Source organism: Archocentrus centrarchus, chromosome 20 (assembly GCF_007364275.1).
Source record: "Archocentrus centrarchus isolate MPI-CPG fArcCen1 chromosome 20, fArcCen1, whole genome shotgun sequence".
NCBI lineage: Eukaryota > Metazoa > Chordata > Actinopteri > Cichliformes > Cichlidae > Archocentrus > Archocentrus centrarchus.
This window is the reverse complement of record NC_044365.1, coordinates 12,720,301-12,733,731: the sequence shown is the minus strand read 5'-3', so window position 1 is coordinate 12,733,731 and position 13,431 is coordinate 12,720,301. Positions and strand designations below refer to the sequence as shown.

The following is a 13,431-nucleotide window of genomic DNA, read 5'->3' as shown; positions in this document are numbered from 1 at the left end:
TTAGTGCTGAGACTCTTTACAGAAGATGCACAGATAACTGCATATAACCATGCATAAATACAGTATGTTCAGCCAATGCTGACTTGTTCTTCCACATCAGTCTCTGCACCAAAGTCTAATCATTTGTGGTCACACCTCAAACAGGAACTACTTGAAGGCTCACGCGGAACGCCTCGTAGAGCAGATTCGTACAAAATGTGGTCGAAAACGATACGACTTGAGTTCTGCAGCTAACAGACTGTCTCTATGGCAGCATCGCACTTCCTGTTTATTGTTTGTAGATGATTATTGTTGCCTGGCAATGCAGTCCAAGAATAAATTGAAAACGTCTGCACTCACACCAAATCCGTAAGCGGCAAAGTGAATCCAGATTTAACGATTACAGTCGTGGATTAAAATACAAGCAAACACATGCAAATTGCTTTTGAACCCGGATGGAAAGGAATGGTAACGAGCAGAAAGAAATCCATCTCAGTCTCTTAAACAGAGCGACGTGTAAGCTGTGTAGTTAGATATTTGTGATATTCAGTGAATCCTGCCAAGCCACAGCTCAGTCCTTGTAGTCTGAAAGCAGCCAGATGATCTGCAGAGAGGCCTGTTGGTAAAAAGATGAAGGGAGTTGAGTGGCGTGCTCTTCTGGATTACTTTGGGCACTTTCTCTTTCTCTTTTTTATGTGGCCGAGGCTCATCTTTGTCTCCTCCCTTTAACCAACCTCCATCTACATACGACTTTCTGTAAAGTGGTACAAAGAAAAAGAAAAAATACAGTGAAAGCTGAAAATGGAATGTGAACAAGCTGAAACTGGACAGCGTTAGGCTTTAACAATGTTAGCTCGCCTCTTCTCCGTGCTGTTTCATCCACACCCCGAGCACTTTAACTGAGAAATTCCTGCTTCGAATCCTGTCAGTTGCACCTACAATCACAGGTAACCTGTGAGATACATAGGCTGAGTGGAAAATTACAGACAGTGTGAGTATATAGGGTAAACCAGGCCAATGTATTACATAACAAGCTGACGGGTTAGAACAGTGCAAGCAGCTCCCTGCAGATAAGTGACCCAGAAATATCAGCTGCTGGTTTATGGCACATACTATATTACTATAGTTCTCACTTTCACACTGGTTGGCCGGCTCCCTGCACTCACCACTGCACGTGTACAGTTAATATTGTATTGGATTCCACTTGTCATTATTTTTCATTTTGGGTTTATGCATAGCGGGTGAAACGGCGCCATCTCTTGGTGGTTAGCCGCGATAAGGGTAGTGGACACAGGAACCTCGTTGCCAGTGTATGGGAGAAGAGCACGAGGTGGGTTCGCTGATATTAGCACTGTGGAAAATGTTGTGTATTATTGCTGTATGTTCATATATGATCACTGGCTAACTGTAATATGTACTTATAGCAACCAGGACACTAATGAGTTGCATATTGTACCTTTGATGAGATTAATAACATTATAACACACAGTTGGAAAAGTTCGCTAGCCTGATGTTAATGGAAAATGCCATTCCTTGTAAGGTGCTGTACCCGATGATGAGCCCATGATTCTGACCAGTACATGTTCCGTTTCATGCAGGTATTTATTTCATGATATTGTATTTTATTTCAATATAAATGTATTAGACCTCGTGCCAGTGTATGGGAGAAGAGCACGAGGTGCTGTACCCGATGATGAGCCCATGATTCTGACCAGTACATGTTCCGTTTCATGCAGGCAGATAAAGTCAGCATTCATCTCATCCTGTCTCCTGATTGTCATTGAACACAACGCAGACACAAACTATACGACGAATGGAAACACAGAACTGGGTTATGATTATTTGGACCGAGCTGAATTAATACACGGCCAAGTTCAGCACGGTTACACTGGTGCCGTGACCCGTTCTTCAGCTGCGTCGGCGCGGGCTGAGTCTACTTCCCGGAGCGCTCGCATCGGAGTACCGGGGCTGCGTCTACTTCCTGGAGCCGCTCGCTTCGGAAGTGCCTCAGATTCGGGACAGCTGTGTGGACTCTTTACCGCTTTGGCGGTGTGGCGGTAATTTGTTTAGTAAATGCAAAGCTATTTTTAACCCTTTGTACCGTTGTTTGGAGCTGTTTGTGGTTTTATGAGTGGCAGCACTGTCGCCATTGACCGCAAATTTTTTTTGCTCTCTCTACCTCAGTGAAGGAGGGGCGTTTTGAGACGCAACTATTTTGAGTGTATTTATTTTGTGGATGATTTCTGTTGCCCTGTTCTACTTTGTTGACCTGATGGGGATGCTTTTGTTCCCCTGTATTTGAGTTGTATGTGCTTTATTTTTTTGTTATTTTTGACTGTTTTTTGCTGTTGTTGGTAAAGTGTTGAGTATGGCAGGCAATTTTTTTGGTAGGGGGAGAGGGTTTACCCCTATGCCTGCAGCTGCTAGAGGGAGAGGTGTGCTTTTGTACACTCCAGATTCATCCTCACCAATACCAAGTTATGCAGGTTTGGGTGGAAATGTTAATGACACTTTTGATGCACCACAAAGTGATGTTAATGATAAACGTTTGGGTGATATAGCTTCACAGATTGGAATTTCTATTGGTGAAAGTATTGCATCTTGCATTGAAACCCGCCTTAATAATACACTGTGTTCAGGAGTAGTTGGGGGTACAGCTAATGAGTCTGCAATGTTAAATGTCATTGTTCGCCCTGATGTTAAAGAACCTGTGAGTTTTACAGGGGATCATGACTCATGTTCAGTCCAAGAGTGGGAAGTCATGATGTTATCCTATTTGAAAAAGAAGGGCATCCCTGTGGCTGAACAAGCTGATGAAGTAGTATCTAAGCTTGTGGGGAGGGCACATGAAGTGGTTAAAGTGGGCATACGCAGTAAGCCAGTTTTGAATCTGCGTGAAGGACCTGAGCCCATTTTTGAGTTACTGAAGCAACACTTTAGTGATACTATGTCCTACAGCTTGCCCTTAGCTGATTTTTATGCTACTGTGCCCCATCCTGACGAGCACCCCTTTGACTATTGGCTGAGACTTAATAAAGCTCTGGATGTGACAGAGGACTCTCTAAAGAGACAAAATAAGGCTTTTGACTATCTGTCACGTGACCTAGCTGCCATGTTCATCCAGAACTGTCCTGATCCTGAACTGTCGCTCATATTCAAGTGTAGACAGCTGAAAGAATGGACAGTTGCAGAAATTCACGAGAAGCTCGTTGAACACTGCAGAGCTCGCAAGCGACTATCCAAACACAGTGTGACCAATGTTTTGCCTTCTCAGCAACAGGAGGTCACCACTTCTATGCAACGTGCGACACTCACAAGTGCGATTGTGCCTGCGGCTGCTGTTGTGTCGCCACCTGCTGGACAGGCAGCCGAGAGCTCCCCGGACCGCCTGGACCAGGTCATCACTCTGCTCGAACGTGTTCTGGAGCAGCAGCCACAACAGTACAGGTTTCAAAGTAAGTTCAATGTGCGCACACAGAGAGACCAACCAATGAAAGTAAAGCCCGTAGTACCGTGTGCGGTATGCAGCGATGATGGACACACTACTCAGTACCACTGCAGGTCAAACCGTCTGTGCTTTAACTGTTTTGCGCCTGACCATGTGCGAGTGGAGTGTCCGGGGGCCGTGGTGAGGAAAGCTAGAGGCGCTAAGCAGGGGGCGCAACCACAGGAAAACTGAGTGGCCTGCATGTGGTGGGGGCAAGTGTTGGGCCTAAAAGTGATCCCCCTGTTGCAAATGTTGATGATGACATGGAGTCTGTATGCCAAAGTGTGTGCGAAGTGAGAGAGATGGGATACACACCTATAGTTCAAAACATTCAGAGACTCAAACAACATGACAAACTGTTTTATGAAGATGTGACACTGGGAGGAGAGGTTACGGTCAGAGCTTTGTTAGATAGCGGATCAATGGCATGCACCCTGAGCTCTGATGTAATACCTCGGCTGTTACATCAGCATGTGTTGAGGGGCCCCACCCTTGAGCCGACAGACACCGTGTTGATTGGGTGTGGGGGTTCCAGAACCTTACCTGCTGGAATGTGCGATCTGGAGATGGAACTTTACAGCTGCAAAGTGATTGTTCCAACATTGGTAGTTGAGAACCAGAATGAAGAACTGATTGTTGGCAGTAACCTGCTAAGATATATTGTTGACAGGTTTAAGGTGAAGAGTGATCTTCAGAACCAGGGCTCCACAGCACTAAGTGACAGTCGTGATGTGGGGCAGAGGTTGTTAAGCTTGTTTTCAAGGATGGAAAATGGTGATGAAGATATCCAAGATGCGGTCGGAACTGCTAAAATTAAACGAGCTGTTACACTTGAGCCCATGACAGAGCACCTGATTTGGGGCAAGCTGCCGCGGGTTGATACTATGTTGGTTGGAAGTGCTGTTGTTGCGAGCCAACAACAGCAAGATCTAAACCACGGACAGTCTTAGTGGGGAGGTCGGTGTCAATCTTAAGAGGTGATGGCTGGCTCCCGCTAAAGGTGATTAATCCGTCTAACAAGCCAGTTACTCTGAAACGTAACGCTAAGTTGGCGGATGTGTCTATTTGCAGTTCAGTGCAAGTGTTCGCTGATTCCCAAATCGGTATCCAACAACAAGTACAGGTGCCGCTTGATGATGGTATGAGACACAGCCTGGTTTCGGAGACCTCCACCTTACCAGATCATCCTCACCCTGTGACAACATGTGTAACCGACCCTCCCCAGTCAAAGCTAAGTGAACTGGGACTCTCTGATGTAGACATTGAGTCGTGTGACGTTGCCCCCGAATACAAGGCTAGACTGGCGGAACTCATAGTCGAATACCAGTCGATTTTCTCGAGGGACAAGCTAGATTGTGGTAAGGCCACTGGTTGCCTACACCGTATCAGAGTCATGGATGAGAAACCATTCCGGTTACCATGTAGACGCATACCGCCCACCCAGTATGAAAAACTGAGAGAGGTGTTGGATGAGATGGAGGAGCGTGAAATCATTCGAAAGTCTAGCAGTGAGTTTGCATCTCCACTGGTGATCATTTGGAAGAAGACGGGTGACCTGCGGATCTGCAATGATTTCCGCTGGCTCAACGCACGCACTATCAAGGATGCTCACCCGCTCCCTCATCCAGCTGATGCTCTAGCAGCCTTGGGGGGCAATGCATTTTTTTCGACCATGGATTTGACCTCTGGCTATTACAATGTGGAAGTCCATGAGGCTGATCGAAAGTACACTGCCTTTTCATCGCCATTTGGATTGTACGAGTACAATCGGATGCCTCAAGGACTTTGTAATAGTCCAGCTACATTCATGAGGATGATGTTAAATATCTTTGGGGACCAGAACTTCATGAGCTTACTGTGCTATCTGGATGATGTCTTGGTGTTTGCCCCGACAGAGGAGCTGGCACTCGAGCGTCTGAAAATGGTCTTTCAGAGGCTGCAGAACCATAACCTCAAACTCGCCCCAAAGAAATGTCACTTTCTGAAGAGGTCAGTGAAGTTTCTCGGTCATGTCATTTGTACAGATGGGATCCAGCCCGATCCTGACAAAGTGTCTGCTATCACCGCTCTAACTGAGTCAGACCTTATGGAGGATGGCACGAATATTCCTTCTCAGAGAAAGATCCGCTCCTTCCTTGGCATGGCAGTCTACTACCAGCCGTTTATTGAGGGTTGTTCTGCCATGGCCAGACCATTATTTCGACTAATCTCAGGTTCTAAAGGTCCACGTGGAGGTGGGAGGAAACGTCGCCAAGCCCGTAAACAGCTCCATGCTGAGGATTGGACTGGGGATTGTCAGCAAGCTTTCTGCCAACTTAAGCAGGCTTTGCTGGATCGGGTCATGCTGGCCCACCCGAACTTTAGTGAGCCCTTTCTGCTGTCTGTGGATGCTTCTTCTGACGGACTTGGTGCAGTCCTGTCACAGGTACCTGCTGGTGGTTCAACAGCCAGACCAATTGCCTTCGCCAGTAAATCGCTTAGTTACGCCCAGTCTAAGTATCCAGCGCATCGGCTAGAGTTTTTCGCCTTAAAGTGGGCGGTGTGTGACAAATTCCATCACTGGTTGAGAGGTCACCAATTCACCGTGTGGACAGACAATAATCCGCTGACCTATATTCTGTCCAAGGCTCGGTTAGATGCATGTGAACAGAGGTGGATCGCTAAGTTAGCGCCATTTCAGTTTGACATCAAGTTCATTCCTGGATCAAAGAATGTGGTGGCTGATGCTCTTAGCAGGCAGCCCTTCGTACAGTCTAGTACATCTCACCGTTTGACAAGAGTACCTTATGACAAGTTACTGGCAGAGGCTGCAGCGCTTGGTGCTAATGGAGTTCAGGAGGTGTTTCGCTGGTCAGCTAACCCACCTGAAGTAGCATCTGAGTGCGGCCAACAGATATCTCAGGGTGTGGCAGTTGTTAAGTCAGGGACAGTATCATCGCTGGAGGTGGCTGCTGCACTTCATGGATGCAGTGAAGGAGACGCTGTGGTGTGCCCACATGCCCTTCTCCTGCCACAGTTCTCGCAGACGGTTCTAACACCCCCGCAGGTCAACTCTGAGGTGTTCTCGCATGATGTATTGAAAGAAAAGCAGAGAACTGATGCTGTTCTGAGTAAAGTAATCTTCTTTGTGGAGAGAAAGCGGAGACCATCCAGGAGGGAACGTGCCAAGGAATCGTCTGAGGTCGTCAAGCTTTTGAGGAGCTGGGATAAGCTTGTACTGAGAGACGGAGTTCTGTACCGGGTAGCTAAAAATCCTGTCACAAAGAGAAAGACCTACCTTTTTGTTGTTCCTCACTCATTGCGCAGTAAGGTGTTACAAGGTGTTCACGATGAGGCTGGCCACCAGGGTCAGCAGCGGACATTGTATCTGACAAGACAAAGGTTTTATTGGATAGGCTTGCTGCGTGATGTTGTGGAGTATGTACGACACTGCAGACGCTGTGTAGTCAGCAAGTCACCAGAGCCTGAAGCCAGAGCCCCATTGAAAAATATAATGACCTCTGAACCTCTTGAACTGGTCAGTGTCGATTTCTGGACTGCTGAGGATTCGTCAAATCGTTCGTTGGATGTGCTAGTGGCTACTGACCACTTCACGAAGATGGCACACGCCTTCTTGTGCCCCAATCAGTCAGCCAGAGCAGTTGCGCACCAGTTATGGAACAACTACTTTTGCATTTATGGGTTTCCCAAGCGGCTACATTCGGATCAGGGGGCCAGCTTTGAGAGTTCGCTAATTGCAGAGCTATTGAATGTGGCAGGTGTGCAAAAGTCACACACTACACCTTATCACCCTATGGGAAATGGCTCGTGTGAAAGGATGAATCGGACTCTAGGTAACATGATTCGAGCGCTGCCACCAAGAGCTAAACACCGTTGGCCCGAGGCCCTGAAATCCCTGACATTCGCCTACAACTGTACAGTGCATGAAACAACTGGATATGCACCGTTTCTCCTCATGTTTGGGAGGGTGCCACGTCTTCCGGTGGATGTCATATTTGGCTCTGTACTCAGTGATCCAGAGGTGGTGGACTATGACCGCTACATTGAGTCCTTGCGGAAGGACATGAGAGAAGCCATGGCCGTAGCTCAGTCAGCGGCAACTAAACAGCTCCAGCGTCACGCTGATTTATACAACCGTAAGGTACGGGGGGTACCGGTGGAAGTAAACGACAGAGTGTTGCTGGCCAACAGAAAGGAACGTGGCAAACGGAAGCTTGCTGACCGCTGGGAAAGCACGGTGTATGTGGTGGTCGGAAAGGACAACGAGAGCCACACATTTAGGATTCAGAATCCTGTTACAGAGCAAGTGAAAGTGGTCCATCGCAACCTAATAATGCCAGTAAACTTCCTCCCTCTGTCCGAACATGACTCTGATGACCAGGAGGAGGTTGTATTGTCACCATCTTCAAGTGAACTTGACCTTAGTGTCGAGAGGTCAGTTGTCGGTGACACTATTTCTGACTCAGCAGAGTTTAGAACAAGAGTGTGGGTGTCTGAACTGCCTTTGGGAGAAGGCAGTGGGTCAAGTGCAGTGGATGCTGAGCAGTTGGAGCTGGATGAAGCGTTGGAACCTGCTGATGTCTTGTCCAGGGGCAGTGCGTTACCTCAAGGCCAGCCAGTTTTTGATCAGTTGCAACCCACTGACGAAGCTACGTTGATGGACAGCAGTTCACCAGACTATGGCTGCCCGGCATCCCTGGCAGTTTGCCCAGAGACTCTTACGGCTCCTAATACTGCCGCTCCTACCGATATACCCGCTACTGATGCTGTCACAGCAACAGTAATTGACGGTGCGACTCACCGTAGATCTAGAGCTGGGCGGTTGTTGAGACCAGTGACTAGACTTATTGAAATGATGCACCAGACACCAACATTGGTCTCATGAGTTCTTTGTTATAGACTTACAGTTTTGTTTGTTCTCATTTTTACTTGACGAGGTTTTGTGACATTTTTGATCAATTGTCTGTTTGTCTTGCTATTCAAGAGGTGTGTTTTGCAGCTACATGTTCATTTAATATGTATATGGGCATATTTTTTTCCCCTACGTGTGTAGATAGGGTCTGGCCAACCCTTTTCTCATACTGATCCTCATGGGATAGTCTTTGTGACTGGGTAATTGTAACTGTGATTTTGATGTGATAATACCTCACCAGCAATTTTGGAAACGGTGGTTCTGTCTTGGTTTCCTGTGCATTAGAATAGCGGTTGTGCACCTTTTTGTGTGATTGTACCTGTGGTTTTATTGTATTGGTCATTTTTTTGTTGTTTTGTTTGTTGCAATGGGACAAGTGGAATTCAGCAGAGGGGAGTGTAACAGTTAATATTGTATTGGATTCCACTTGTCATTATTTTTCATTTTGGGTTTATGCATAGCGGGTGAAACGGCGCCATCTCTTGGTGGTTAGCCGCGATAAGGGTAGTGGACACAGGAACCTCGTTGCCAGTGTATGGGAGAAGAGCACGAGGTGGGTTCGCTGATATTAGCACTGTGGAAAATGTTGTGTATTATTGCTGTATGTTCATATATGATCACTGGCTAACTGTAATATGTACTTATAGCAACCAGGACACTAATGAGTTGCATATTGTACCTTTGATGAGATTAATAACATTATAACACACAGTTAAAAGTTCGCTAGCCTGATGTTAATGGAAAATGCCATTCCTTGTAAGGTGCTGTACCCGATGATGAGCCCATGATTCTGACCAGTACATGTTCCGTTTCATGCAGGTATTTATTTCATGATATTGTATTTTATTTCAATATAAATGTATTAGACCTCGTCGCCAGTGTATGGGAGAAGAGCACGAGGTGCTGTACCCGATGATGAGCCCATGATTCTGACCAGTACATGTTCCGTTTCATGCAGGCAGATAAAGTCAGCATTCATCTCATCCTGTCTCCTGATTGTCATTGAACACAACGCAGACACAAACTATACGACGAATGGAAACACAGAACTGGGTTATGATTATTTGGACCGAGCTGAATTAATACACGGCCAAGTTCAGCACGGTTACACACGTAATGTGTGTTCCAGCCAAGAATGAGAAACATCTTAATGCCAGCAAAGGTACAGAGTAACACATTTTTTTTTCTTAATCATACATCTTGTACTAGTTTTTTTCTGGCTGAAAACGGCTGAGAAAAATGTACTGAAAATGTTCAGCGTCTGTGCAGCCTGTGCAGTCGCTTTATTAAACTTTTTTTTCACACCTACCTGTGTGCCACAGATCCTAGTGTGAATACACTGCAAACGCGCAGAATGCGATTTGCGCAAAGTGTAACAAGACTGGAATTTGCATCATTATTTTGATATCTGACTCCACGTCCGTGCAGCGATATGAAATCATACACAGGAAGCAGAGGCTTCATTAAGGTTCACTGACCTGAGAAGAGGCATGCAGCTACAGCTCAACAGGCTGTGTTTCTTGGAGCCCAATAAAGCAGCAAAGGCCAGTTTCATGGTAGAAGGCTAGGCTGTGTGGTACAGCTAAACCACATGATCAAAGATAACTATCTTTAATGAAACTTCCAGCACAACTATTGAACTGCCTTGTTCATAACCGTGAAACAGGCTCGGCAGCACTTATAAAGATATGTGATTGAACAAAAAACAAGATTCCTTATGTTGCTTTAACACCAGGCTGTGTTTGGCTTTATGAAATGCTCCGTCTTACCAGTAGCTCATAAATTCAGACTTGTGAGGGAGGGTGTATGGAAGCCTTCTTGTATCATTCTAATAAAAATAAAATGTTTTGCTTGACTAGCAGCCAGATTATAATGACTAATAAAGTTTTTTTGTGGACCAAATTGTATTATTAAACTTTATACATTAAGGTCAAGACCTTACAAAGAAACTCAACAGTTACCTTTGAGCGGCACTTGAGTGGGAAGAAAAAAACTCCCTTTTCATAGGAAGAAACTAACAGCAGAGCCAGAGTGAGATGGGGCAGCCCTCAGCTTTGACCTGCGAGAGATGAGCAGTGAGAAACAGCAAAGCATAAAACAAGCACTCGACATATTGTGAGGCCAGTGACTGCGGATCCTTAATAACATTAAAAGGAAATTAAACTAAAATATTCTCATATTGTTCACCAGGCTACAAGTAATCATCAATAAAAGGCATATAACAAAAATGCAAATAATAATAATAATAAAAAATTCCCTAATCCAAGCCATAGCTGTGCTTCATTCACATTCAGACAGCAGCTCCATGTGTGGCACAAGCTAACTACTTAGGATTTAACCCCCCCAGCCAACACATTTACAGTGACACCAGTGTACCCACCCCCTCAGAGTTTCAATCGACCACAGGCATGAGAACTTAGAGGGATAAGTGTGTTTTTATAGGGAAAGACGTAAAAACGAATAATACAAAATAGCTGTGGGCCAACTGGAATTAATTGAAATCTTGCACAAAAACATCATTGAATCACTTCCGAAATTCTTCCTCCCAACCAGCTGTGATGTTTACAACTTTCACACACACACGCACGCACACACACACACACACACAGAGGTATTTCCAATAGAATAAAGGAGGCGGCGATGAAAAAGGAGGGGGAGAAAAACAGAATAATTATACAGATCAGAGGAAGAGATCCCTTGCTAGAGGTCATGCGGCTGATAAACGATAGGCTAGGTTGCAATGCATGCTAAGTGAGTATCGGTTTAATTATCCAGGCTGTGGCACCCGTAAGAATGTGTAATGTCACGGCCTTTCTTCCCTCATCCCCCTCAGGCGCTTTCCTTCCTTGTCAGACACTGCACAGACAGGGAGTGAAGGTCACTTGACCAGAAGAAAAAAGGTCAAGGGAGGGACCTGGCCCACGACGCACTGATCAGCTCACCGCCACTGAATGGTCAATTTAATTAAGATTGAGAGTGACATTTTCTTTTCCCATCTCCTCTTTCCTGGCTCCTAGTCTCCAAGGTTCTGATTATCAATTTTTCTGAAAGAATAAGCACTTCAATCAAATGAGGATAGAACCTCCTAAGGGGATTAATGAAGGTTTAGTAGGCTTATTTTCTCATTCCTTCTTCCCTTTTTTTTTCCCTTTTAGCAGAAACTTTTTGGGGAAATCACTTGCCAAAAATTCTCTTTTTACCTAATCTTGGAGGGTGACAAGTTCGCGTGTAACAAGACGCTTTAGAAATGTGCGAAATATCTTCATTAAACATCAAAAAAAAAAAAAAAAAAAAAAAAAAAAAACTTCTTCAGGATCCAGGCAGCAGCTCATCCGAGGCAGACCCCCTTCCTCTAAATTGAGAGGAGCCGGTGCCACGACAATCTGTGCTTGCTTTGCAGATTCTTTGGAGCTGTTGGGGGACCCAGCGCAATAAAAGGAGCCCTTCCTGAAGGTTTGGCGGTATGTTTCTGTGGGCGACACGCAGGAGATCAAGGGAGCGAGAGAACTGACTGGGCAGGCCTAGAGCCGCCTTCCTCTCCAGGGACTCTTCTCTTTAATCACTGTGCAGCCAAGCAAAGTGATCGTGAACTCCACACGCCTTTGGTCTCCCTCTCCTCTCTCTGTCTTCATCTCTGTCTCTCCCATCCTGCTTCCTTCAGTTTTCTCTCACTGTCTTCACTCCACCGCTCGTCTCCTCCTCCTGCTCATTCATCTTGCCCCCTTCTTCTCCCCTCATGGATTTGGTTGTAAATTTCAAACTGCAGCCTGCATGCATTTTTCTTTATATTGCACCACAAAGTAAATGCATACAGCCCCGCAGAGGTGTCGATCGTGTAAAAGAAGCTGCCTGTAAACAAACACAGGCGCTTTCCTGCAGCTCTAATTGAGGGCTGGACATGTCTGTGATCGCTGAGCCTCCAGAGGCCAGCTGCCATAAAAGCAGCGCTAGGAGCAGTCATTACTGCACAGGGAAACATATGGTGTCAGGTATCTTTACTTAACTGTCCAGTGGCACAGAAACGAACGCTGGGGACGCAGGGAGCTGACCATTATGAGAAATCCTGAAGGTGCCTCAGACGAGCATGTCATTTACCGCCTCCTGTCTCCAGCATGTTTTATTGAAACAGCTGCAAGCAGAGGACGTGCTGTCAGGCTGCAGATAGGTGATAGGCCGTACAACTTGTTATTGATTTTTGGAATATATATTGTGTCATCTTATCATCACGTAAAGTTGGTTTGAGGAACAGTTACACAACCATCAGCTCAAATATTTGGAAGCACGTGTGTGAGTTGGAACAACCGTTTGATTTAAACAGATATTATAGATTAAATAGATTAGAACAAAATACTGTAAAAGGTTCAAAGAGGATGTAGAGAATTTAGTATTCATGGGTGCCAGAGGAGCTTACCACTTGATCTTAACTAAATCTTTGCTGTTTAACCTGCAATAACTGATTTGTTTGGGTCATTTTTTGGGGGTGTGGGGGGGGGGGGGGGGGGGGGGGGGTGTACTGGGAACAAGTTGTGAAAACTGCATTTTTCATATTCGTAATTTGAGCTGATGTTGTGCATTTGTTAACCAGCTTATTTACACATGCAGCAGTGGTGTTTTTGTGGCCCTAATGAATATAAGCCCTTTTCCTGGTTATTGGACTCCACCTGTTTTTATCTCTGGCTTTCAGCTGAATAATGCTCTTCTTTGTTCTCCTGCTAACTTTGTCTGTCTGCCATTTGGTGGCGAGTAGGAAGCATACAGCAGGTTTATCAGAACTCCTGCCTGTGGGCTGGAAAAGCAAAAGCCATGAGCTGAAAACACGCTAAAAGCTCTATAGAGATGAAGGAGAGGACAGGGAAAGGAAGATAATTCTCTCTGGTTTTATAAGTATGGACAGCTCTAACACATTGCTCATATTCATAGCTTCAAATTTGTTATCTGATACTTTGTAGCTCCATCTTTGCTCAGAATGAGCTGTTGCAGTGTTGTTTGCTGTTTTGTTTTCCCCCTAAAGCTTCACTTTTTTTGCATGGATCATCACTTTTTTTTTGTTTAC

The 13,431-nt window shown here is 45.5% G+C and overlaps 1 protein-coding gene across 5 annotated transcripts; it reads left to right on the top strand.

Moving 5' to 3' along the window:
• Positions 1-1,170: 1,170 nt before the first annotated feature.
• LOC115799028 (uncharacterized) lies at positions 1,171-4,339 on the top strand. Of its 5 annotated transcripts, none has more exons than XM_030755953.1 (3): positions 1,171-1,309; positions 1,520-1,577; positions 1,716-4,339. In XM_030755953.1, the coding sequence occupies exon 3, from the start codon at positions 2,348-2,350 to the stop codon at positions 3,656-3,658; it is 1,311 nt and encodes a 436-aa protein (XP_030611813.1). In that variant the 5' UTR covers positions 1,171-1,309; positions 1,520-1,577; positions 1,716-2,347; the 3' UTR covers positions 3,659-4,339. The 5 variants fall into 5 exon arrangements, with proteins under 5 accessions (XP_030611813.1, XP_030611812.1, XP_030611814.1 ...); XM_030755952.1 differs by having other exon boundaries at positions 1,658-4,339; XM_030755954.1 differs by lacking the exon at positions 1,520-1,577.
• The last annotated feature ends 9,092 nt before the right edge of the window (positions 4,340-13,431 follow it).